General features: G+C 38.3%; 1 protein-coding gene across 1 annotated transcript; it reads right to left on the reverse strand.

Annotated features, from left to right (window-relative positions):
• Window positions 1-3516: 3516 nt before the first annotated feature.
• Window positions 3517-25381, reverse strand: wdr1 (WD repeat domain 1). Its single transcript, XM_007888976.2, has 15 exons — window positions 25141-25381; window positions 19972-20093; window positions 19798-19888; window positions 18739-18886; window positions 17251-17431; window positions 15570-15647; window positions 13961-14041; window positions 13188-13421; window positions 10668-10755; window positions 9262-9418; window positions 8349-8436; window positions 7454-7564; window positions 6595-6774; window positions 4799-4943; window positions 3517-4163 (listed from the first exon to the last, which is right to left on the reverse strand). Exons 1-15 carry the CDS (start codon window positions 25154-25156, stop codon window positions 4054-4056), a joined length of 1830 nt encoding a protein of 609 aa, XP_007887167.2. The 5' UTR covers window positions 25157-25381; the 3' UTR covers window positions 3517-4053.

The raw sequence follows: 25381 nt of genomic DNA on the forward strand, positions 1-25381 counted from the left end.
CGACAACCGATGGTAGGGCGATTGGGGCGGTGGACGTGGAGCAGACCGGAGCCGGAGGAACGGAGGGTACGGGCAGGTATTTAGGGGGATAGTAGGTCAGAGAGGTAGGAGGGAGCAAGGCCGTGGATGGCCTTATAGGTGAGGATGAGGATCTTGAAATCAATCCTCTGGGGGATGGGGAGCCAGTGGAGGCGAGCGAGGGTGGGTGTGATGTGGTCCCGAAGCCTGGTGCGGGACAGTACACGAGCTGCAGAGTTCTGAATGAATTTAAATTCCCACTCAGCAAGTTTATTAGTGTCTTGCTGTAATTTGTTGCAGTCCTCCTCTGGATTAACTACTCCCCCCAATTTGGTGGCGTTCGCAAATTTTGAAATTGTACTGCTATCAGTAGCTATCAGATTAAAACAGTGGACAGAGTCAATGATTTACTGAGGATACTGGTTGACGATGATGTATACATCCATTAGGTCTATCACCCAATATGTTATATGTCACTGGATAGACTAAAAACTAGATAGATTCAATAATTCATGCATGTGAATTAGAAGAATTGCTGGATGTGTGTGAGGAGAGAGAGCTAGAGAGGGTGGAGTGCTAGCACAGTGAGTGGGGATTTTAGGAGGGTTGGCAATATGTAAGGAAAAAGTGAAAGAGGGAGAGGGCATTGTTGATGACAAACCAGCCAGCCTAGCTCATCAGTGGGACTTCACTTCTTCTACCACCACATACAGAATACTAATCTTTCTCTATCCCCATCTTTCCACAGTGTCTGGCCTCCTCTCTCTCCCCACACACCCTGCCATTCCTCTCTTGCCCTTCACACTGTGCTACCTCTTTTTTATGCACCCCATCCCCCACAGTCTCTACAGTGCCAGCCCTTCTCTTTGTCCTACAGTGTCAGGTCTTGTCTGGACAGACTGGGGCCAGAGATTCCTCCCACGTGGCTCCTGTTAAACCCAGCAAGCCAAAGCCTTAAGCCTTGGTCTTTGTTGCATAATCAGTGTATATGCAGATAAAAGCCAAGGGGTCCCCAAGCCTTGGCTTTTATCAACCTGCCCCTAATAATCTCTAAAATTAGGAAAGCAGAGTGCACCTCTCCAAGGAGAATATGCATTCTGTTACAGAAACAGGGAAATTTCATTGCATCGATGTGTGGAATTCTGTCTAGTTTGGATCGCTTCAATATGGTGATGGGTTTCACATATTTTGGACACTGACTGACAATGATCAAAACCCAATTGCCCCACTCCAGGCAAGTGATCTTTTTCTGTTTTGGGTGACCCTGAAGCAAGCAATTGTGTTTTGTACATTGTAGGGCATATATAATAATAATCCTTGCATTTGATATAGCGCTTTTCACGTCAGGAGGACGTCCCAAAGCGCTTCACAGAATACACTGTAAAGTGAATTGACTGTATATTTGTGGGCGAACGCGGCAGCCAATTGCGCACAGCAATGTCCCACAAACAGTCGTAGATTGAAAATGACCAATTTATTATCGTTTTTGGTTTTGGAGGGATTATTATTAGGCGTGTGGAGTAAGGAAACTTGCCCAAGATATCAAGCTCTAGATTCTGGTTTCATTTTTTTATGTATTGCTTTCCCAACATTGATCTGCCTATGAGGAATGAAACCCACCCTCTCCTCATATTGAAATGTTGAACCCACAGGCTTCAGGTCTTGACTGCCCAATCGCTAAACGTTGGTAGTTATGGAACATTACTTAATTATTTAAGAAATACGCAATCTACAGCAAATTTAACCCCAAAGTGTGCTATTATATTCACAGTAACTTCTGGGATGGAGCTCAGAGGGGATATTGGATCTTATGAATAGCAGTTTAGAGAACAAGGATTAGCAAATTAAATTCAGGTTGAATGTTTGGTGATGCTTATTTTAAATCATGTGCTTATAAGAGGAATTCCCCAATCTTAGAAATCCAGCCTGCCTCAGTTGGTAGCACTCTCCACCCAAGTCAGCAAGTTGGGGGTTTAAGCCTTATGTCGGAACTTTGAACTTATGCTCCAATGCAGTGCTGGGGTGCTTTGCATTGTGATCAGTGTTATAAACCACCCTTCATGGCCTGACTCTTCCTACTTATTTCATAGAACAGTAGAATCACAGAAATGTACAGCACAGAAGAAAGCTATTCGGCTCATTGGGTCTGTGCCGACTCCTTTAAGAGCAACATTTCAGTCCCATTTACCTGCGCTTTCCCTATGCCTGTATCTTCTCATGTCTTGTAGTTCTATTCTGCCCATTTCTAAATTACCAAAAATCACAAACAATATTTAAAAGGGAAGACGTATGATCAGTATGATGGAATAGTTGCAGACACATGAACCAGTCTGACATACAACGTCACTTAACATGCTACCATATGGCAGCGGCCCGAATGGAAGGCAGATTTGGGAGCTACCAATAAGCAAAAATGCAAAGGGTGGTGGAATACAATAACAACAAATTACGACTTGTATAGCACCCTTAACGTCAGAAAGATGTTCCAGGGCACTAGATAGTCGGGGTATTTTGCACCTGACCTGGGAGTTGGGGTCAGGAGGGGTGGAGGGCAGGTAGGCTGGGGGTGGGAGAGTGGCCGAAGAGGAAAGTCCTTAGAAAGGGGGTGAGGGGGAGGGATTGCAAGATAGAGATCGAGTGTGGAAGCAGAGATGCTGAATGCCCGACCACCAATGGTGGGGCGGGAATTGCAGGGGACCTGAAACAGGTGGATACTACACTAAGTTGGTTGCCTTATTGCATTCAATTGTGTGCCTTCAACATTTTACATGAAATGGTTAAAACAGACAAATCTTCACTTTTACATACTGCAGGAGAACCCTGTTAGAATAGCCTTCAATAAAGTACTACCTTGCTTATATTCAATTTAGTGCTGGTAATGCTTATAAGGTGGATTGGTAATGGATGTTATTTTGTGCCATGAAAACATGAAAATCATGTTATTGTGAGAGTAACACTAATAGGTTAGGTTGGCCACTGTGAAAATTGTGCAATGAATTGTTCATTGTGTGAAAGCTGCTGGACAACTTTTAGCACACGTATGCAGTGTCCTAGTGATGACGAACACTGACAGATGTGGCCCTTTAGACTGCGTGCTTATAACACCGCGTTATAGCAATACAAATTTACATAGCACCTTTCATGTCAGGATGATCCCATGCACTCAATAATGGGTTGGACTTCAACCAGTAATGGAAGCAGAGGGGTTGGGGAGCTGAAAGATGACCAAATGCAGTTATAGAGGCAGGACTTGACTTGAGACTGACCCTGAATGAGGTGAGGGAGAGAGCGAGTCAGAGGGACTCCAAGATGGAGATACAGAGAATGGCAGCAGATAGGCTGAAAGTCCACCCACCAATGGTGAGCAGGAGATATAGGAGGCCAGTGTCTACTGAGTGAAAGGAGCAGGTGGGTCAGTCAATACTAGAATTATTGATGATTTTCTGCAAACATTCAACAATCAGATTTTACTTACACATTAGTCATACACTGGTTCACTTTTAATGCATAAAAACTTTTATTATGTATCTTTTCTGATCATCTGGAGAAATTCAGGCAACATTTGTGCAGTACATATTTCTAAAGCAAAGAAATAACATGTACAATATACAGTAGCTGCACTTACAGCAATTTGGATCACATAATTTTGAACTGTCACTGTACAGAAATATTCTCTAGTTGCACATTGAGTCAGTGTTGATTTCACTCAATACAACTTCATAGATCTGAATTTGAAACAAAAAGTTGCAATTAGGGCTTTAATGTGTAGAAATAAGGCTGTTGCCTCTGGAATGTTGAATGTACGAGGTTATTAAGCTCCAGAGATTAGGTTACCAAGTGCTTTTCACGTGCAAAATTTTACTTGCTAAAGCTTTCCAAAACACAGTATTAGATTATGAACTCTCAAGTGACCTTGGATCGTGATTATGGGGTCCAGGGGGCAAAAGAAATATTCCAATCAAAAGCTAACTTTCTACAGCAGCAGTCCTAGTCCCTGAAGTTCTATGTGCCCTCCCCAAGTACAGCAATTCTTGTTCATTTGAATGTGATGGTCCACTGCTTCACACATGCATCATGGGAAGTGGTCACCAGAATGTGCTCATCCAACCAAGCAATACCGCTGATATGATATAGCCGATGAGCATCTGAGGAGAAGACAAAATTACATATTAAAAAAAATTCAATCCAGAATTAAAGAGTAGTTTAGTTAAGGTATCAAGACAACAGAGTGACGTAAATCACATTTACTTCAAAACGCTTACGTTTTAACCCTAAGTTTCAAGCACAATTTTGAAGTTGGTTTTAAATAGTTATTCACAAAATATTTTTAATCTACTCTGGTTTAAAAAGTAAACACACCTTTGCAAAAAGCGATGTTTGATGGCATTCATTTTTCATTTTCCTAAGAACAAACATGCACTTAACCAGTGACACATCTTTACAATGTTGGACTGACAACCCAGGATTAACACCAGTTTCCCTTCAGCACAAACAATCTTGTGCAATTCAAATAAAATTATTCTCCCTCAGTATTCATTAGATTACAACATAAGAGACTGCATACATTTTACTCGTTATATATGGAGACATTCCTGGCAACACCTCCTCCCCCAGGAAAAGCATTCTCTACAGCTCGACTTTGATAGACTAGACAGATGACACTGGCTGGAAAATTGGTTCCACCTTCCAGCTTCAAAATCCTTCCATTTGACAAGGATAATTCACACAAAATCCCTCACACAAGAAAAAAATCTCATCAAATCTTAGTTTTGTAAACTACCTGTCAGTTTCATTTTTGATGCTGTAATACCAAGGGTCCAGATGTAAACCAATGAATCCATCCCTCCAGTTGCAAAGTGCTGATTGTCTGGTGACCATCCTATGCAGACAATTTTAGCATGGTGCCCATGGTAAGTATTCTCCTCCTGTTAAAACAGAAAAGTATTAGCTAAAGGTTCATCATACAAATATGAAAATACATGTGCTGTTCAGTACAAATATGAAAATACATGTGCTGTTCAGAACACATTTTTATAAATAATCCATTGCATAATTGTAGCATTAAGAGAGATTTTTTTTAATATAACCTATCCTCCCCCCACTAATCCATATGTATGATCTACATTGAGGGATAGATATAATTGAATTACAAGAAATAAGTCATCACAAAATAAGAGGAAAGCTCTCATGTTGCAAGAACATTTTCAATCAAGTAAATGAATACTAACTTTGGACACTTTATCCAATATTACAATATTCAAAAACGTTCATGAATCACAACACTCCCACCCCCCATTTGTTTTCTAGCAGGGACATACAGCATTATATGTATTTGGATTATACTTGTGCACCAGTGCAGAGATGGGATTTCAATTATTTTAGTGTCTGATAGAGGATAATTAAATTATTTCCCATGAAGATCGACTTTTTTAGATGGTGTTAGAACCTACAAGTTTAGTTACAAGGTTATCCAGGTGTACAACAAGATGGAAATCAGCACTGGGGATAAGCATTTTACTTGGCTCTACGCATCTAAGCAGACGCAAGCAGCAGTTTCCAGCTATTTTTTAAAAAAAGTTCTGAGCAGTTATCATGTTCAAGGGAGGGGATAGATGAAATATCGTAGCTTGCTGTGAGAGAGAACTTCAACAATAAGATTCATGCAAATTACATTTATTAATGGTTTGAAAATTTTGATTTGAGATTGAGACTACATTTTACTGGCATTGACTAAATTAAAATTGTGTTTTGGTTAGAAAATGCTGTTTCACGCCATCAGAAAGTGCCAGATTAAGAACAGATTTCAAGGAGAAGCACAGATGAAAAGTAGTATCTTCACGGGAATCTTAGTGGCACAATAGTTTCCATTGCCATTTCACTGAGCATTGAAAACAGCTTGGGTTGATGTGCTAAACAAATTTTCTTCTTCTGAACGAAATAGCTGAGCAGTTACGATCTGCTGGGAATAACTGCCTATGACTCGAAAATGCCTATGACAGCCACAATTTTATGTACTGGGGCTAATGTTTTAGAAATGTACTTGTGAAGCACAGGTGGGACATTGTAGAAAAACAAGAACTTCATTTTAACCCAGGTTATAACTAATATAGGAGTGCCTGTTAAGACCACTAATTGCAAAGAGAGGAAAATGAGGCAGTTCACAAGCATTGACAAAAATCCATTTAGTTAGAAGATCGCAAAGGAAAATCTTCTGAAAACCAATCACAGAGTGAATTTAAGCATCAATATATGCAATTCCATGTGCAGTGGTACTATTTCATTGCATCTTACAAGGGAATAGTATAACCTCAATCTATATAAGTGCAGTTTGAATTGTAAGCATTGTAAGAACCCAATGGTCCCATCAAGGATTTAAATCTCTTAAAACTAATTACTGAAACACCACACCCATCTGTAAAATAAAAAAAAACATTGGTGTTGAGAATTTCTAATGGACAATGCTATGGTTCAGTTGGAAAAGGTACAGAAGAATTAGCTTAATCCATACAAATTAACAAAAATTAAATAAATCCTCCCAAAGTAAAACAAAGGATTACAAGGTGGAAAGCCATTTACCTTATATTCATCTGCAACACTAAATAGTGTGATGACTTTATTTGCATCACAGACTGCAAGGAAGGCACCGTCAGGAGAATAAGCAACAGCAGTCACTGGTCCCTTAGCTTTCAAGGTCTTCACACCATCATTTTCTTTCAGTGTATTCCCTTGAATAGAATACATGTATATGTTGCCATCCTAGTGGTGCACAAACAGATGATAGTTAAGAATTCTGTTAAAGTATGGAACTGTTTTTTTTAATCCTACAACCTTTAAGTCACACATTCTTAAAATGTTCCACTGTATTCAAACGCTAACCTCTTTAATTTTAAAAGAAAAATCCACCAGGTGTTTCGCTAAATGTCTTTGAAGTGCAAATATTAAACACAACATCATTATGCATGGCAAATTACTTTTAGCTTATCATAATTTGGATGTCAAAACACATTGCATCTCTGCAATAGATGTTATACAAATGAAGTTAAAACAGGATTAAAGTAAGTCTCCACACTGGACTAAAAATAATTCAGTTAATTGACAGTAGAGTGTATGAATCGAATTGTTTTTCATGCTGAAAGTCACTATTACCCAATTAGAACTAGAACCAATAATGGCATTGTTTAAGAATAATAAAAACACCAATTGTTACTACCAAGAAATAAAAATAAAAAATGCTTTCCGACATTACAATTTGTAACAATATGTATTTTATAAAGAATTTCTATACATTTGCTATAGTTTAATAATAAAGATTTCAGTTTAGCAAACCATTCAAAATGCTAATTTTTTAAAAAAAACACAACACTCAACTCTCTTCCCTCCCTCCACAAATATCAAAATAGAAAAGCAACAAGAATCAGTTGAAAAGGAATCTTACTTCTCCTCCAACAGCCACAGTCACTCCTCCGGGGTGAATTGCCACAACCTGTGCTTTGTAATTAAGATTCTCCAATTGACAAACTTTCTTCTTCTCCTTAAGCAGTACAACCTGTGAATTAAGAGTTTCAGAATTTTATCCAAATATTTCATTTGTAGACTAAACATCAAAAGAGCTTAAGAATTACAAGAAAATGTAACCTTGCCATGAGAAATCATGAGGAAACAAATTGGGAGTTCGGACTCCCAAAATGACAAAAGAAAATGAACTCATGATAGCACAAATAAATTAACCACCAGATTTGAGCTAGATAGGAATAGTATTAAATCCTGGTGTACTTTACTCTTTCCAGGTCTAAAACAAATTCACTAAGGAAGCAGGTAAGGAGAAAGAGGAAGAAAAGCAGGGGGTCTCTCTTTCAGTTTAATTGACTTGAAGGAGACATGCTCTGTAAAGCTAGACGTGTCTACAGTAACCCAACATGTGAAGATACTTTCATAGATATGGTAATAATTTTAGAACCTCAAAGTGGTGCAGGCTGAGTGGTTCCTTTAATATTCATAACTAAAATTTTCTGATTCCAAATTTAGTACTCAACTGACTGAGGTACTCCAGACAATATTTAATATGCAGTTGAGAAATAATGCATCAGTCATTTTCTACATTTTCTTGTTATTTCTAAGGAGTAGATTTCACACTGGATTAAAGATATTGAGTTTCACAATCAAATTAGTATAAAATACACAATTACTTAAGCATGATGATTCCAAAATAGGAGATCCAAGGTAAAGTTGATAATGAAACTGAAGATTTTAAAAAGCAAGTCTTTTATGCACCACGTAGATAAAATAATCTTCAAAATAGCATCTACAAACAGCCATGATTGTAAAATTACCTGCTCCATGCACACCACCACCGTATAACCACCAGGACCAACTGCCAGAGACTGGGGTTGAACATCCAGCTTTACTGTATCTTGGGCACTACAAATGAAGTACAACCATGATTTTACTCACAACTTTTAATTTTTCATGGAGCAATCCTACTTTAGTGCTACATAAATTATACAGCTAGGATATGTGGAAATCAATAATGTAGGCTCAAAACTATAGAAAATTACACATTTTTCCAATGAGAGTTGAAACAGCAATATTTCAAAATTACTTGATTGAGTACCACACGTGGGATCAAAGGATTTAGATTGGCAGGGTAATGAATGCAGGAAGCTAGAATGTTGATAAAATACTAGATATAAAACACATCCTCCTCTGGGCGACGATGAGGACGGGGAGAAAGAGAGAAGGAAGGTAACCAAAGTCTTTGGCTTATCGAATAAACATGCCGTCAGAAAGCGAAGTCCTAGCTTTTAGATGTACGATGGTGCTTAAGCCCTATAGCTCCTGTTACTTAGATTTAGTGAGAACACACATAAACATATCAAATAGGTTCCAATGAACAGATAAAACTGCGGAATGGCATTGGAAAGTGATGACCCATCAACTGATTAGTTGGTCAAGTCACTACCATACAGTGAAAATCCATAATATGGATTTGTGAAGTCTTGCATTCAATGCTTTGTTAACCACTCCACTGATAGTCAGTAGGGGATAAACAAAAGGTTTCAGCACCACAAGCCTTGACTAAATTAAGTTTTTTTTTTTAAAAACCACCCCCCCCCCCAAACCACAAAATGCAAGTGCCTACGGGATTGTGGTTACAAAAGCAGAGACTGGAAAATTGAACCTTAAATATAAACTACATCAAGAGCAACAAAAATAAAGCTGCAATCAGGTAATATGGTAACTTACTTGTACTCTTTCTTACACAGATTTGTGAAACGCAGAGTATCATCCATTCCACAGCTGACAAGATCGCCTGAATCATTGACTGCCATAGCATTCACCTGGTTGGTGTGTCCCTTCCCTAAAAATCCATCATTGTCTCCCGTCCCAGCATCCCAGTAATGTGAAGCCATTATAGTTAAGGAAATTAAATGCACTGTTTCAATCTTGTCGCACACAATTAATTAATTATTCTTCGATATTTGGAAGAGGAAATCTTATTGAATAATAGCTACCACCCACACATTACAGTGACTAAAAATTGTATTCCAGCACTGCTAAAATGTATTTTTTTCTGACCTTCATCAAACATAAAGCTACAATTTGATGGGCGAGTCAAATTTAAGAAAATAAAGTCGTTTTGTGATCAGTGTCCAAAAATAAACACAAAAAAAACGACATGCCTCATTTCAGTATCAATGGAATGTTGCTGACACAAATTTATACATCTTTCTCCAACGTTAAAGATTGAAAACACAATACAACTATAGTTCTAGGCATTATCCCAATAATCCTAAAACTTCGGAAGGAAGACAAGTAAATAAACAACCTAGGTTAATAACCAAGGCTGATAATGAATTACACCACCAAAGTTGAAAAGGGTAGCAGAAAGATGTGATATATCAAGAACTGCTTAGGTTGCATGAGCAGTAAAGAGTTAAGGAAGCAAGACATCCCATAGTATTAAGGTCCTGGAAAGAATCGTTTAGAATACAAGAGCGCAAGTAGTTTTGATTTAAACATTGAAAATGTGCAAGACAAAATTAGCTATGGGATGATATTTGAAATTTGGGAGCAGGAACACAAAAAACAAGTCTTGAGAAGCGATAACAACACACTGGTAGAGATCCCGAAAAGATTGTGGGGTGGAGGGGGGAGGGGGAAAAAAGAGTCTCTCTTAAAGATACATTAAAATTTCCGCAGTAGGAAAGAAAATTCAGACCCACATAGTGATTACCATTGGGACTAGAGACCTTATTTGATCCAATGGAGTGCAGTCGGCATTCTAATAAAACTAATGGGTTTAATGAAGAAAAGTGAGCCAAAACAGCCACTTACCTGGAACAGCTATATTACTGAATCTGTTTTTATTTCAGCATTAAAATGAACACTCTAAACACTCAGGCCAGACTGCTTAATATGTAGTAATATTGTAATGGAATATCCTTGGATGCCTTGACAATTAAAATGGTGAGAAACTTTGATAAGATAGAAATAGGGTAGTATACAACTTGAACTGCGAGTAGGAATATTAAATTAGCAAGCATTCGTTCACCCAACTCAACATTGGAGAAATATTTTGTGGTTAATTTATGGGAATAGCTTTTATAGCCTACGAGATAAACTAAAAACACTAACTGCAAAAAGGATATTGATATAACCATCGTGGCTGCCTGAATAGATGTAAGGTTTCCCATCGTTGGTATGTACAGTCAGAGACTGTATGGATTTGGTGTGACCCTAGAAAGAAAAGCAACATGATTAAAACCTGCATACCAGAACTACTGATTTCTGTACCAACATCTCAAATTACTATCTACAATACAAAATTACATTTATGTAGCTCCTTTCAAGTCTAGTCAAACTGTAGAATGGCCTTTTGTGCCAAGAATGTTCTTCTAGTCTGTTCCTGACGGAGGATTCCTGGGACATGGTTTGACATGCACCATCATTACCTTGTCCAAATGCTTTGACAAGAATGTGTAGACACTCATTTGGCTATAGAGAGCATCACAGCAGAATTCAATCTTGTCCTCAACCAATATCTATGGTGCAGTTGATTCCTTGATGTAGCCACACGTGTAATGAATTCTACCACCCTAACTACCTGAGTGAAGAAATTGTTTCCAACCTCAAGAATAGCAACTCTGGTAGATTTTCCAACACAAGAATTACAAATGCTGATTTACCCATTTTAGTTTTTCATTTCCTCAATTTAAATAGCTTAATCACACAGCTGTGACATTGCTGGTTGTCCCAATCTTTCCAATCAGGGAACATGCAGAGCCAAATGTTGCCACTTTAGCAAAAACTACATAGCCATCATTGCTTTCGATTCCACCATACAAAGTACAGTGAGCAGGATCCTACCACCAAGAGCTTCATGACATTTCATGCCAATTCTGTATTCATATGCCTTAGGTGTACTGAAGATCAGAAATATTTTAAATACACAAATATCAGAATCTAGTTCGTTTTTGTAAGCCAACTGGCTTGTGAAATTCTGGAGCTACATAGTTTTTACTTGGAGTCATATTTTCCAATACCTTAGTAATTCATTGCTGTTAAGATTTGGGGGGAAAAAAACAATATTACCTCCAAAAAACTTGCAGCCATTTAAAAAAAAGCTTTCAGCTCAAAGTAAGCTGCAACGTCCTCTGCTAAAGGACAAATCTTTCTCCAATTTATAGTTCCAGAGAGGATTCTGTCCATAATAATTTCTAACACAATTAGTAACATGGACCCAAGAGGATACATTTCTTCTTAATGAATAGAAATGATGCGACAGGTATTACAATCTGAGATGATAACAGAAAGTATTAAGGAGGCCTACAGTGGTTACAGTTCAAAACAGTGTAACTTCGTGAACTCAAAACACAATACATAGTATGTAAAACAAGCAGCATTGGTTTAATAGCTGGATGGAACCTATAATAATAATAATCCTTGCATTTGATATAGCGCTTTTTATGTCGGGAGGACATACCAAAGCGCTTCACAGAACACAATGTAAAGTGAATTGACTATATTTGTGGGCGAACGCGACAGCCAATTGCGCACAGCAATGTCCCACAAACAGTCGTAGATTGAAAATGACCAATTTATTATTGTTTTTGGTTTTTGGAGGGATTATTATTAGGCTCTGTGTGGAGTAAGGAAACTTGCCCAAGGTTTCGCCCTCTGCCTGGAATTGAACTCAGGTCTCTCGCTTGCGAAGCGAGTGCTCTAACCACTGAGCTACATAGTATCCTTTGCATGGGGAGAACAACTTAAGACTGATTGGGAGGTGTAGCTGGGAGGTAGACAGAAGCAGAAAGCAGTCAGACTAGTTTTGAAAACAGAGAGGGATGGGCCAAGTAAGAGGTATTTTGGAAGAGTTCCAGAGGGAGGTGGCACGTAGGTATAAAGTCTGCTGACATTGGTGAGGAAGAGGGCTTGTTCCCTATACATCTCCTCTCAATGTTTATTCAATTCCCTTTTAAATGCTATCTCATTTCTCAATCTCAATAACTGAATGTGGCAAAATATTCTAGTTACCCAACACAAGTGTATCTCCTAACCTCCCCCTCAACTTTTCCAGTGCCAATCCTGATTTTATGCCATCTAATTACTGATGCCACCTGGTAGAAATACTTTCTCAGAATTTTGAAAACTATCTTATTAGATCCATACCTTAACTTTTGTTCCAATGAAAATAACCCAATCCAATCTTCAAAAATAATAATACTTTAATAGTAATACTGTAGTACTCTCCATGTATGTAATACACCAAATTTTAGATTGGATTCAAAGTTTTTGCATTTCCCATTACACTTGGTGGGGGGGGAAGAAGGGGAAATAAGCATCCCTAAAAGCAGACATTCAACCTAAAGAAATGTAATAAAGAAATCTGTTAAATTCAAAGAAAAATACTACAATGTTAGGATTGCAGTATTTTACTTTGACCATTAAAAAAAAAATTTAAACTTGAAAAGTTGCAGAATATACAACATGGAATGCTTGTGTACATTATGTTATAGTCTAACAGCTTTTAATGCAGGATTCAAGTACAGAGCTTCAACAAGCTTATATCTCCCATTTATTCCCTAGTATTTTGCACAAGATATTCTCTCTAACCTACTAATTGAGAATACAATCTATGATACCATACTTAATATACTAAATGAACATACCTTGATGATGCGGATAGGCTTGCTCGGATTTGCTTTATCCAGATAGTTAATAAAGCCAGAAAGAGAAATGGACAACAGATGACTCCCCTGCCATAAACAGCCCAGCTGCTGGTCCAATACATCATTCCCCATATTAAACGTGGTTACCACAGAGTTGGCACCAACATCCCAAATCTTGGTAGTCTTATCACCAGATGCAGAGAGAAGACATGTACTGTCAGAGCTCCAACTGATCTGTAAAAGTCATGAGTAGCACAAAACAAAATAAGTAACAAACTTGCGTTGTATTGGATTTTATACTAATGATGCATTGGAGGGCCAGTAAGTGTGTTCAAATAAGTTTCAGCATGATTTTAAATATTACACAAGTACCTTAAAACATTTTTGGATTAAAGAAAAAGGAAACTAGATTCCTGTAAATTTTCCTGTAGTCTACCTTTCTCCAGATCTAGGTGGACACCTGAAATATCCAATCTAGGATTCATGTTAAGTACTTTTAAAATCTAGCGAGAGAGTTATTTGCAAACAACAGTGCATCCAAAGACTTTCTCTTTCCGTCAATTCTATTGTTTACAACAAGGGGAATTAGCTACCTAAAATAGTGGCGATTTAAAACTCAGATTGCACAAACAATTCAGTTTCATTAGAATATATTTCTATTTTAGAAGGATCTTGTGTAGGATGGATCAGATTACCCACTACATGGGGTTAAAGGAATACACTTATTCTTAAAAGTAGCAGTAAATCTAATGAAGATTTTTTAAAAAAATTACAGCATAGATTCCTCCATTGTGGGCCTTGTCTCCACCAAGTGCACATATCTTCTCTGAAGTCTTCCCATCATAGATAAAAATCTATTGTGAACAAAAGGTTAAAAGTGCAAATTGAGTAGCATACAGGAGAAATGTATAACCAGATTAATCTGAAACACAAAGATTACTGAAATTGAGGACTTGGGGGAAAAAAATCACAAGTCTACAATCAAAAATGTACATACTGATCTGTAAATTGAATCCGGCCATAAAACATTTACATTCAAAGCATTTGGGTGTTAAAAAAATTCAGAGCTAATACATTTTCAACAGAGTGAAATATACTTTTTTTTAAAAAAGCTACAACGTATATAGTAAAATAATCACAAGTTCTAAGAATATGTACCAGCATTTTACTACCTAATAATTTTTTCAAAAATTCTGCTGGATGTGATAGGTCACTCAAGTCTACAGGTAAGTGAATATTAAAAGATTATCTAAAGAGCAGCTTCAATCAATTCACTGCAGCCAACAAGGTCACATCATTCACAAAACAGAAGGTCAGCCCATCCGATCTACGCTTATTTCAAAGCAAGGTACTAAAAAGGAATTATTGATGGTTTGTCTCTGCTTCAACTCCCACCCCTTAAGCTATTATGGTAGATGAGCAGAAGCCAATCATTTGCCTAATGAAACAGTAGTTGCACTGATTAGTAAATATCTGAAGTGATAATGAGGCTTTACAAAAATGCAGGTTTATTTTTTTAATAAGAATACTTCTATTAAATCAAATTAGACTGAACAAAAAAAGCCTGCTGTTTTTTTTGGAAAAAAAAGCTGAGTGAAGAGAGCAAAAGGAAGCCAATACTGCACATTTACTTCTTAATCAAAAGGCACATTCTGATCTATTGGCTAGAAAATCAAACATCATAAGTAGTTTCAAACTAAATTGTTTGTAGGTGGGGGGAGAGTGAAAAACCTTAAGATGCCTTAAACCAGCAAAGTTATTCAATATAGACAATCAAATTAGACCCTTTCAACCCCACCCTAAGAGGTATTTTCCCCTTATAAAGAAACAAAAATGCTACAGGTGAGATTTCCACAGTCCTTTAAGAATGTGAGAGGCTGCAATGACAGTCATTACTCCTTATAAGCAATTCACAAATGTATACAATAAGCCACACTTCCCCAAAGAGTATTCGAATTAGGATAAAATTGATTACAACCTCCAGAGCTGCAAGCTTCTAGATTTTTCAAAACTAATTGAAATGGACCAAACCTCCATCTTGTTGATTTAATGGGATTACTACTTAACCTCCTAGAATCAGAGGGGAGTGAATCTATCAGCAACATGTTAAAATATTTAAACACTTTGCCTTCAGACGGCCAGATTTTTATAATGCTCATATTCTAAGTCATTTTTAATCAATGATTCATCTGATCAGTTTGAATTTTCTGCCGTGAGATAAATTATAAGATTAAGACTAGCTGAACTTTGTCAATATCTGCTGCACTAAAGTGCAGCACGTGGACAATGCAAACACATTAAAAAAACTAAATGAAAATCACTATATCTAACTAAGAAGTTTTTTTCTTAGATGATGTCATAATAATTTAGGTCTGCTCTTACCTGCCCGTCTGAACCACAGGAAGCATATCGGTTCCCATCAGGAGAAAATCGCACACAGTTAACAAAGCGGCCGTGGTGCTAAGGAAGAATAATTTATGGAAAAACACTGTTATCTTCACAAACAGGAATTACCTTCTTCAACATCAGAAAATACCATTCAAACCAACTGGAGATTTACCGCAATGCATAACCTAACAATAATTTCATACATTCTGTTAAAAAGTCAAATCTCTTAAAATCCATTTAGATCATAAAAAATGAACTACTAGTTTTCTCTCATATTTGAAATTCTAAATACAACAATATGAATGAAGTATGCAAGAAATGCAATGCTTCCAGTTTCTTCCAAATCTTAGGGAACAAAGTACAGTAGAGTCTAGTTAGTTACTGAGCAACTGCTAAGCTTTATTTGAACAGTGATTCCAATTAATGTTCAGAGCTTAAAATAAATTGTTTGTATAATATCTACCATGACTCCTGTGGTAGAAAATGCAATATCTCACACAGAAGGTGAAACTTTAATCCAATGAAATCTGTTTAATGAATCCAGACATACTTTAGTGAAGGAATCCTACTTCTCAATTTACAATATCATAATGAAATTACAGTCAAACATCATTAAAAAGTCAATGAGACTAAAAGCAGTTCAGGGATTTTATTTTGAATTTAGCTTTGGCCTATGAAGTTTCAACCTAAACTAGGGTACACCTTAGTTACAAAGCTTCAGTGTGGACTTGAGGAATATCTGAACACTTTTTTGGTCAGCCACAGAAGAGTGAATCTGTACATTATTCATATATGGGGCAGTTCATCTTACATGTCATGGAGAGAAAATGAAATACAACCTTTTTTCAGATTAATACACACAATATCCAAGAAGAAACAGTCCCTATATAAACAGAAACCATATCCAGGTCAAATGAAATATGATTAACTACCTACAAATATAATCTATGGATTCCTAATTCTGAATACAACCACCAACCTATTAACAGAACAACCTTATCCAATATCCCCATTTTTTCTCTCCTGAGTTCCCTAGGCTATGAAGAAAGACAGTCTATATTCTGAATTTGCAATCTATGTGTAGAAAGATGCTATCTTAAAGTCTCAATCCCAGTTTTACCTTTCAGAATTTGGAACCGACTTTCCATATAAAAAGGTCAGAAAGATTAAATTGATCTCGTTTAAAACCAGTGCACCTCTGATGAAGGGATAAACATATAGATGCGAGTTAAACATATAGTTCAGGCTGGCATTTGGACATGTTTAAAAAAAAAGTAGCCTTTTAAAAAAAGACAAGCAATAAGATTTGAGTCAGTTAAAACATCTTTCAATCAGATAAATTAATCCCATTAACAAGATTAACAGAAAGGGGAGGCTACACTGTACCAGAGCAGCATTTACCAGAAAAGTCTGAAAACTTTTGCCTTAAAGTAATCCACCCAAGTGATGGTAGGGAGGGTGGGGGGAGTGGGGGGGTGTTTGCTTAAAAAAGAAACTATGACCCCCAACCCGGGACAATTAAATCTAATGAGGTAAGGAAAAGAAGCAATCAAGATGGAAGAAATAGTCTCATTACTACAGTAACATGAAGCCCTACTAAAATTTCATTCAGACTGGATATTTTGAAACATAGAAATGTTTTTAAAAGTAGTAGTTTAAGCATAACTTTACTTACATTGTTTGAAATCTTGAACTTGAAAGGAGGTCCCTCCAAGAACACAGTGGTGAAATCATCACTACCAGTCGCTATTCGGTAGGGTCGAGTTTGTTTTATATCAACGCTGTTTATGATTTTACTGTGGCCTGAAATCTCTCCAACAGAAGATCCACTGTCCCAAAGAAAGACTGATCCAAATCTGTAATGGTTCATACAATTCATATTTTGTAAGAACTGATAGGAACTGCTAGTGCGAGATGCACATTTTCATTGTCATTCTTGCAGCTGTTAGTAGATATTGATGTACAACAGAATCACATTCAAAAAAACACTGTGTGCAAGCAACATCTTCTGAACTGAAGCTCCTCACTGATAATGTACAAATCAAATTGGACTTTAGAATATTCTCATTGTACAATTCATGCAATTTAACAATGCATTTTGCAAAACCGCACATCGACTTAGAAGTAATTATAATTCATGGTGAATAAAATGTCTAAAATGCTGGTTACAGGTTTCAGAGATAAATGGCAGCACGTTTTTATTAGTCAACATGAAAGATTAATGACTGACTGCCACATATGTATTTTGACAAAGAGCAGTAAACAGTATCCACATATTTGCCAATTCCCCCAACCAATTCATTACTGAAAGCCTTCATTGTTGGCAACCCTCCAACAATTTAGCAAAGTTCCCATGCTTTATGTGCAAAGCCGGTAGGGCTCGTGGACATCAAACGGATCACGGTGCAAGTTGGTGGCAAGGTTCTAGCGTGATTCACTCCTGGATCTTCCCATTATTATGCTTTATACCGTGCTTGATCAAATGCAAATCTGTCGTAGAACTGTTAAGATTGCTAAGGTATCCAGGATGCAGCATCATTTTTGGAAAACAGTTTTTCTTTTTGCTGTTGATCCAAATTCTCAAACACTTCAGCCCAGTTTCTAATTTACAATGATACTTGAGATAATCTGTTGCTCAAAAGCCCCAAATCTTTTTTTATATAAAAGTGTTGGGAGAATATCCTAGTTTATATCAGTTGAATACTTCTCACTTGCAGAATTTACGTATCACTGTTGGAACTGCTTTCCTTCTCATCTCTCGCTGACAACATTTAACAATTATCTTGCAAAACCCATAGCATACTGAATTCTGGCTTGACGAGCAAGACATCTGTTCCCCTAATCCAGTTTCACACTCTAAGGGTAGTAAGTTGTAAAATTAAAAGCCTGAATGTGGAACTACAGGTTCCCAAATACACCTCCAAAGGGCAAAGAGGTCATTGGGTACAGTTGGAGTAACAATAAAGCACTCAAAACACTTTTTGTAATCCTAAAAGGAACACCAAATGCTGAAAGGGTTACCTTCAGTTTATTTGATTCCCTTCACTTATGATAGAAAAGTAATTTTACAAACCAATGTCTAAAACGCAGCCTTATTGCTTCCTCAAAATCTCAGAACTGCAAGAACTCAAAAAGTTCCTTGTTCTACAATCTGAAGACTTACATTTCCTTTCCTTCTCCAACAACAGCAATCCTTTTGCTATCTTCAGTCCAACAAATATCCTTAATTTTTCCTGCAAAAGGGCGGTACTCATACTTGAGGATATGCTCCTTCTGAGTGGTATCCCAGATTCGAACCTTTCCAGAAACATCTACCATAAAAACAGAACAATCAGTATAGGACATCTATAGCACAGAAAAATAGATTTCAGACTAAAGGCCAGTGAACAGCAATTCTTGTTCAGTTTTACAAAGAAGCTAGTTTAAGATTTAAACAGCAGGTGTGTAAAGTTATAATTGTACTATTATTGTGGTTTCTGATGACACCTGCTAGAGGCACACGGAAATCCGAGAAGTTTCACAGGTTGGATCCACTGGCAATTATGATGCCAAACACACAAGAAAATCTCAGTAGGTTTAGATAGCGTTGAAACAGTATTTAGAAAATACATCAATACGATTCTTAAAAGGAAACTCATCAACTTGCTCATTTTTTCAGTCTTGTGAAATTGATTCCTTGCACTCACCAATTAGGCATCAAGAAGTGTGTACGCACCATATATATATATATAAAATATGACATACACACACACACACACGCATATACACACACATGCATATACACACACATGCATATACACACACACGCACACACACGCATCCCAATTTTCACTCAGAAGGTCGAGTGTTCACTTTCCACATTCCTCAGAATTGCTTAAAATAACTATATTCAAGTCTCATTGCTCCACCAGCTGTGTTATGACTGGAAGCCTAAAATACAGCTAAATACTTGCAATCATACCACTAGATTTGGCAAGGAATACTGTAATTTAATCATAACCAAAATCATTAGGCATTCCACAGAATTTAAGGCATTAATAAACTAAGTAAAATTTAAAAACAATTGTGCTTATCTAGAGAAAGCCAGGACAAATGGAAAAAGGAAGTTATATAACTTCAAATTCTTCCATTGTGGACTATAGATTTACTCACATATATGACAAGTATTCTAATCACAAATTTACCACAAAAAACATAATGCAACACTTCCAAATGGACACACCTCCTGAAGCTATGTAGAATCCACTAGGTGAATACTTAGCAACAAGCACTTGATGAGCATGTTCAGTGTATACATCTGCAATGTCTGGATGCTGGAAAGAGGAAACAGGTTTTGTAAGTTCTGAAATAACTTGCAAACAGAAATGCATGTACAGAAGTAGAAGGGATACTTTACTTCAATATCCCTTATGATGACGCTCTTGCCATTGGTGTAAATAAAGTTCTTTCCTTTAGGGTCACCTCCGATGATCTTTGAAATACCTCTTTCCATCTGAGGCAGACTGCTAAATATTCCCTCTATTGAGAAACAAAGAGATGCAAATCAGCATCTTAAAAAGCTGGAAAAAGTAATCTGCAATCATACCTTTACCAAATCTGGAAGATTACAATTTCACTTTTAAGACGGTGTATTGTATAAAAGATACATAATGGGGAAACAATAACTTACATTAGCATAACAAGAAAACATATCCCATTTTCCCACATGCCCTTTTAAATTTTGTTTTTTCAGTTGCTTTTTAAGAAGTTAATATGGATTCCACATCAGCCACTGTTCCTGTTAGGGCATTTCATGTCCTCCTAACAGCCCTCTACGTAAAAGAAATTCTAAGGTCTCCCTTTGGTAATAGACTTCTGAAACATCTCCCTTCCAGGGAAAATAGACCTAGTTTCTCCATTCTTTCCTCATAACTAAAACCCCTGGTATAATCCTCGTGAATCACCTGTGTCCTTTCCTGCAGCTTTGACATCCTTCCCTTAGTGAGGTACCCAAATCTGACACAATACTCCAACTGTGACATAACTAAGAATTTATGCAGGTTTAGCATCATCCCTTTCCTTAAATATTTATATGCACCTTATTTATAATCCTTAGGATTCTAATAGGTTTTGTTTGACAACTTTCATTAACTTGTCCTCCTATTTTTAAAGATTTGTGCATACTGGACAACCTGCATTATAACAACAACAAAATTACATTTGTATAGCGCCTTTCACGTTGTGAACAGTTCCAACAGTTTACAATATCAGCTGTGCTTTTGAACTTTCCCCCATGTCCTTCCAACATATTGAAAGTTTTAATTACACTCGATCTCCTTAATTGATTTACAACCCAAAATCCTTCCAATGTTCATAATTATGTAATCAATTTATATTAGACTTGATAATTTATAGATGTAATATTTATGGCATAATGTTGTGCTCTTAGTTTCTACATTGTCATCCGTTTGCATCTAAGGTACTCAATTTTTCATTCATTTCAACAAGAACGTAGTCAAATTCATTATTCCCTATAAATCAGAAATAACTCTTCCACATCCTATTTCACCACTTCTAACAAATAATTGGCAGTAAAATGCAACTTCTTAAGGTTACAACAGCATTATCTTCACACATAATTAAACACAATATACTGTGTTAGTTAAGAGTCAATCTACCATTTCCCACAAAACAGTAACAATTCTTCAATACAAAGATAATATTGGCCTCTAGTAACTCAAATTAATTATTATCCTTTACTTTTTTGCATATATGCTTTATGTGGAGTCCTGTAGCTCAGTGGTTAGAGCACTCGCTTTGCAAGTGAGAGACCTGAGTTCAATTCCAGGCAGAGGGCGAAACCTTGGGCAAGTTTCCTTACTCCACACAGAGCCTAATAATAATCCCTCCAAAAAAAAAACAATAATTAAATTGGTCATTTTCAATCTACGACTGTTTGTGGGACATTGCTGTGCGCAATTGGCTGCCGCGTTCGCCCACAAATATACAGTCAATTCACTTTACAGTGTGTTCTGTGAAGCGCTTTGGGACGTCCTCCCGACGTGAAAAGCGCTATATCAAATGCAAGGATTATTATTATTATTATCTGGCTGTCAATCTAGGCTGTGAGGTACAGCCTGACTGCTAGTAGCAGAAAGCTGTGGGTTCAAGCCTCATATCATATACTGCAATAAAGTTCACTCCAATAGAGTTCTGAGGAAGAAAGATGATCTTTGAGGTAACTTTTTCCAAACGATACATTGAAAACCAATCTTGTCTGCCTGTTCTTCTGGTGACTTTTATAGATGCAAAGACACAATTGAAACACAAAAGGGAGTTTCAAAACATATTCTGGTTAACAATTGGTTATTCATTCCTAGCTATTTGCAGGACCTTGCTGTGTGCAAAATGAACATTTTGTGGAACCAACTGCAGGAGGCACTATACTCAGTAATTATACTGAACACTTGAGATGGCAACGTGATATAGCATTAAAAAATCAAGTTGCTATAAGTGGCTTCACACTTGCAATTTGTGTTTTTCTATCTTGATCCCTCAACATTGTCCATCAACCCAGTAGATAAATTTTACTTATAGTTTCCCATAAATTAATCTACTCATTTTTCTTAATTTTGCTGTTTCCATTTTATTATTGTTTATTCAAACAGTTTGTCCAAGATCAAAAGCTACAGCTTTAAGGATAACAATTAACTGATAATTTTCTTCAATACTTCAAATTCTACAGTTTTTTTAAAACTATATATAATAAAAAACTCCAATTCATATTATTCTACACCTGGTCACCTTGAAAAAAAGATTTCTTGCAAGTTAGAATAAAGTGTTTAAATCATCCAGAACAATAAAAGAAAGCAATGCTGTATTGGTTTCTTTTATTGTTATATAAAAAATGATTTATAAGATTTTTTAAAAAAATTGGGTCAGTCAGGTGTCTGACACATGCTGGAACTGCTTCAGAGAATCCAAACCAGACAGATTTCCACATATCTACGGCACCTACGTAAGGAAATTTCCCTGCGTCTTTAAAGGAATGTGCACTCTCTCCCTGGAGGGATGCACCATGCTAATTCTGAAAAGTTTTCAGCACAGGTTGGCAAGAGCCCAAAGCTTGGAGTTCCTAAGTGTGTGTTGGGATACTGCTGGAGCTGATAGGAAATTGCTTTTTTTACTCCCAATATTTGCATGGAAGATGGAATAATAGTGTCATAATTATCAAGAGCCCCAGGGGAAATAAGTTTATCGTTTGAGCAAGCTTCATATTATCCATATGACACTCTGCAAAACTAGATCTGATGTGCCTATTAAGGTCTTTTCAGCATTTAAGTCAGTTAGAACCATACCCGTTCTTGATTAGTGATACACAAATGATTGGAACCAACAAATAAAGCACACTTACAGTTCAAACTGCTAACACATTTAATTTCTGAGCTAAATCATGTGCAGCACATGGTGCACAATTCATCAAGTTATGGCTGCACTCTTCACACACTATTTACAATAGATGTCGTAGACACTGCTTAAAATAAATCGTCATTGCAGTACACGTTAACTACATTAATACAGAATCAGTTTGAGACAATTGTTCTGAATAGAATACCACCTGTGGTACCAGCCGGCTGACATGCAACACAAAGTTACAATTGCCAGGTGACTCCCCAAACCTCGCCTCTTGCCAACCTGCACTAAATACTTTCCAGAATCAGGTAAACCGGATGCATCGCTCCAGGGAGAGAGAGTGCGCATTCCATTCCAATAATCTACCTCTGCAATTTCTACGTGTGGGTGGGATGCACGGAAATCTCATCTCGGTTGGTGGATACTCTTAAGCACGGTGACGGGTTTCCGCACGAGTCAGATACCTGGCTGACCAAAATAAAAAAAAAACCTCGCGCGTTAATTCCAGTGAATTCTAATTCAGGTTAAACCTAATGTGCCTCGCCACACAGCACAAAACTCACCCCAACAAGTTATTGTCCAATAAACGTCTCCACAACTTCTATTTTTGGGCAACGCAGAATTATACCGGAGAGCGAAACTAAAGCCAGAATGAAAATCTGAAATACTCCGATCTAAAATTAAAGTGGTTGACTTTTATTAATTTTTTTATTGGGGGGGGGGGGGGGAGGGTGGGAGGGGGGGTCTGAGGCGAAAACCAATACGGAAATCTGGGGCGAGAAGGTCCAAAAAAATAAATGCAATATTGTATGTACTGCACTGCCAAAAAAAAAAGTCAAATGGCAAAACCAATCTGGAAGGAGTGGGATACCAGGACATGGTTAAGCAATTCCAACAACCAGTACATATCACACACTCGTTCGGCCCTTTCTGACTTCCCCAAATAAGTATGAAGTTTTTTTTTTAAAAAAAAGGCAAACGGTCACCAAGAATGTTTTCTGCTGCGGCCAAAAGGGAATCGTTTTTGAATTAGATCACTTGAGGGCGAAATTTTTTTTTTTGGGTGGAGAGGAGGGGGAGGAAAAACTTCCTCGACATTAATCGTCCACGTACACGTCTGGGGAGGGCGGGGAGGGAGTAGCCCCAAAACACTGCAGGTGTACGTCGCTATTTTTTTTAAAAAGAGAGACACGAAAAGCACAATATCGTGCAATCACTCTCGACTCCGACCAAGAAGAGGGCGTCGATCTGCAACTGCCACACAGTAATGACCGCGAATATCCCCCCAACCCCACACACACACCCCCACACCCCCCCCCACACACACACACCACCCCCCCACACACACACACAACAACTCTATCCTCACGAGAGGTTTGTTTATTTGCCTTTCGTCCGCTTCAGTTCGCAAAGTGCCGACTCCCAACGAAAAACCCAACACTTGTTAATGCCCCTCAGCCGCCGCCGCCCCCGGTTTCCAGATGAAAGATTCGGGTTTAACTCGTGACAAGATTTTTTTTTAAAAAAACCAAAAAAAAACCCTCCTCCTCCCCCCTCTTCACCCCAACCCCCAAATAATAAAACCCCCCGGGTCAGGACACGCCAACCCGCGGCACACGACAAGTCGAGCGCTTGGTTTAAGAGCAAAGAGGTTTTGGGGGTTAAACCCACAGAGAGAGAGACAGAGAGAGATGTGAGTGAAGCTCAACACAGTGATAGCAGTGACATGGAGCCGCGGAATGGGCGAGGCTCGGGCTCCGGGAGCCCTCGGGCTCGGGCTCGGGGAGCCCTCGGACTCGGGGAGCCCCCGGGCTCGGTGGGGCTCGGGCAGCCCTCGGGCTCGGGGCTCGGTGAGCCCTCGGGCTCGGGGGGGGCTGAGCTCGGGCGGGGGTTCGGGGCTCCTCGGCTCTTTTTATTTTTTTTGAGGCGGAGGGGCGGGCGGGTAAAAAAAATATTGGATCAGAATCAAAACTGATCCGAGCATTGCGAGCTGAGGAGGAGCTGAACAGCTGCCACTGCCGACCCCGCCGAACCGAGCCCGACCCGGCCCGGCCCGACCCGACCCGCAGCCATCACCAGAGCTCCGTGATAGAGAGATAGATAGATAGATATACTGTGCTGTGTAACCCCTCCCTCTCTCCCTCTCTCTCGCCTTCTCCGCGGCGCCACTTACTCAGTTCGTACGACATCGTTGCCACAGGATGGTTTCCGCGCTAATCGGGAGTCGGTGAACAAACCGCACGGGGACCGGGAGCGGGAGCAGCGCTGATCACACACCGCCGGGCCTCGCCTCTGCCTCTGCTCTGCTCTGCCAGCCTCCAGCAACCACACACACACACACACCGCCCCCCTCCCTCAGCTCCGCCAAACACACCGCCCTCGACTGAGAAAACAAACCCGGAAACAGGGCTCTC

This window comes from Callorhinchus milii, unplaced genomic scaffold (genome assembly GCF_018977255.1).
Source record: "Callorhinchus milii isolate IMCB2004 unplaced genomic scaffold, IMCB_Cmil_1.0 Scaffold1, whole genome shotgun sequence".
NCBI lineage: Eukaryota > Metazoa > Chordata > Chondrichthyes > Chimaeriformes > Callorhinchidae > Callorhinchus > Callorhinchus milii.

Bases quoted from the DNA above. Each gene is read 5' to 3' on its own strand.
- wdr1 (XM_007888976.2), bottom strand. The intron at 13,422-13,960 runs GTAATTTTTTTA...TGACTTTTACAG, and splicing joins ACAATGGAGGAATCTATGCT to ATCAGTTGGAGCTCTGACAG. The intron at 10,756-13,187 runs GTATGTTCATTT...TTTTCTTTCTAG, and splicing joins AGCCTATCCGCATCATCAAG to GGTCACACCAAATCCATACA.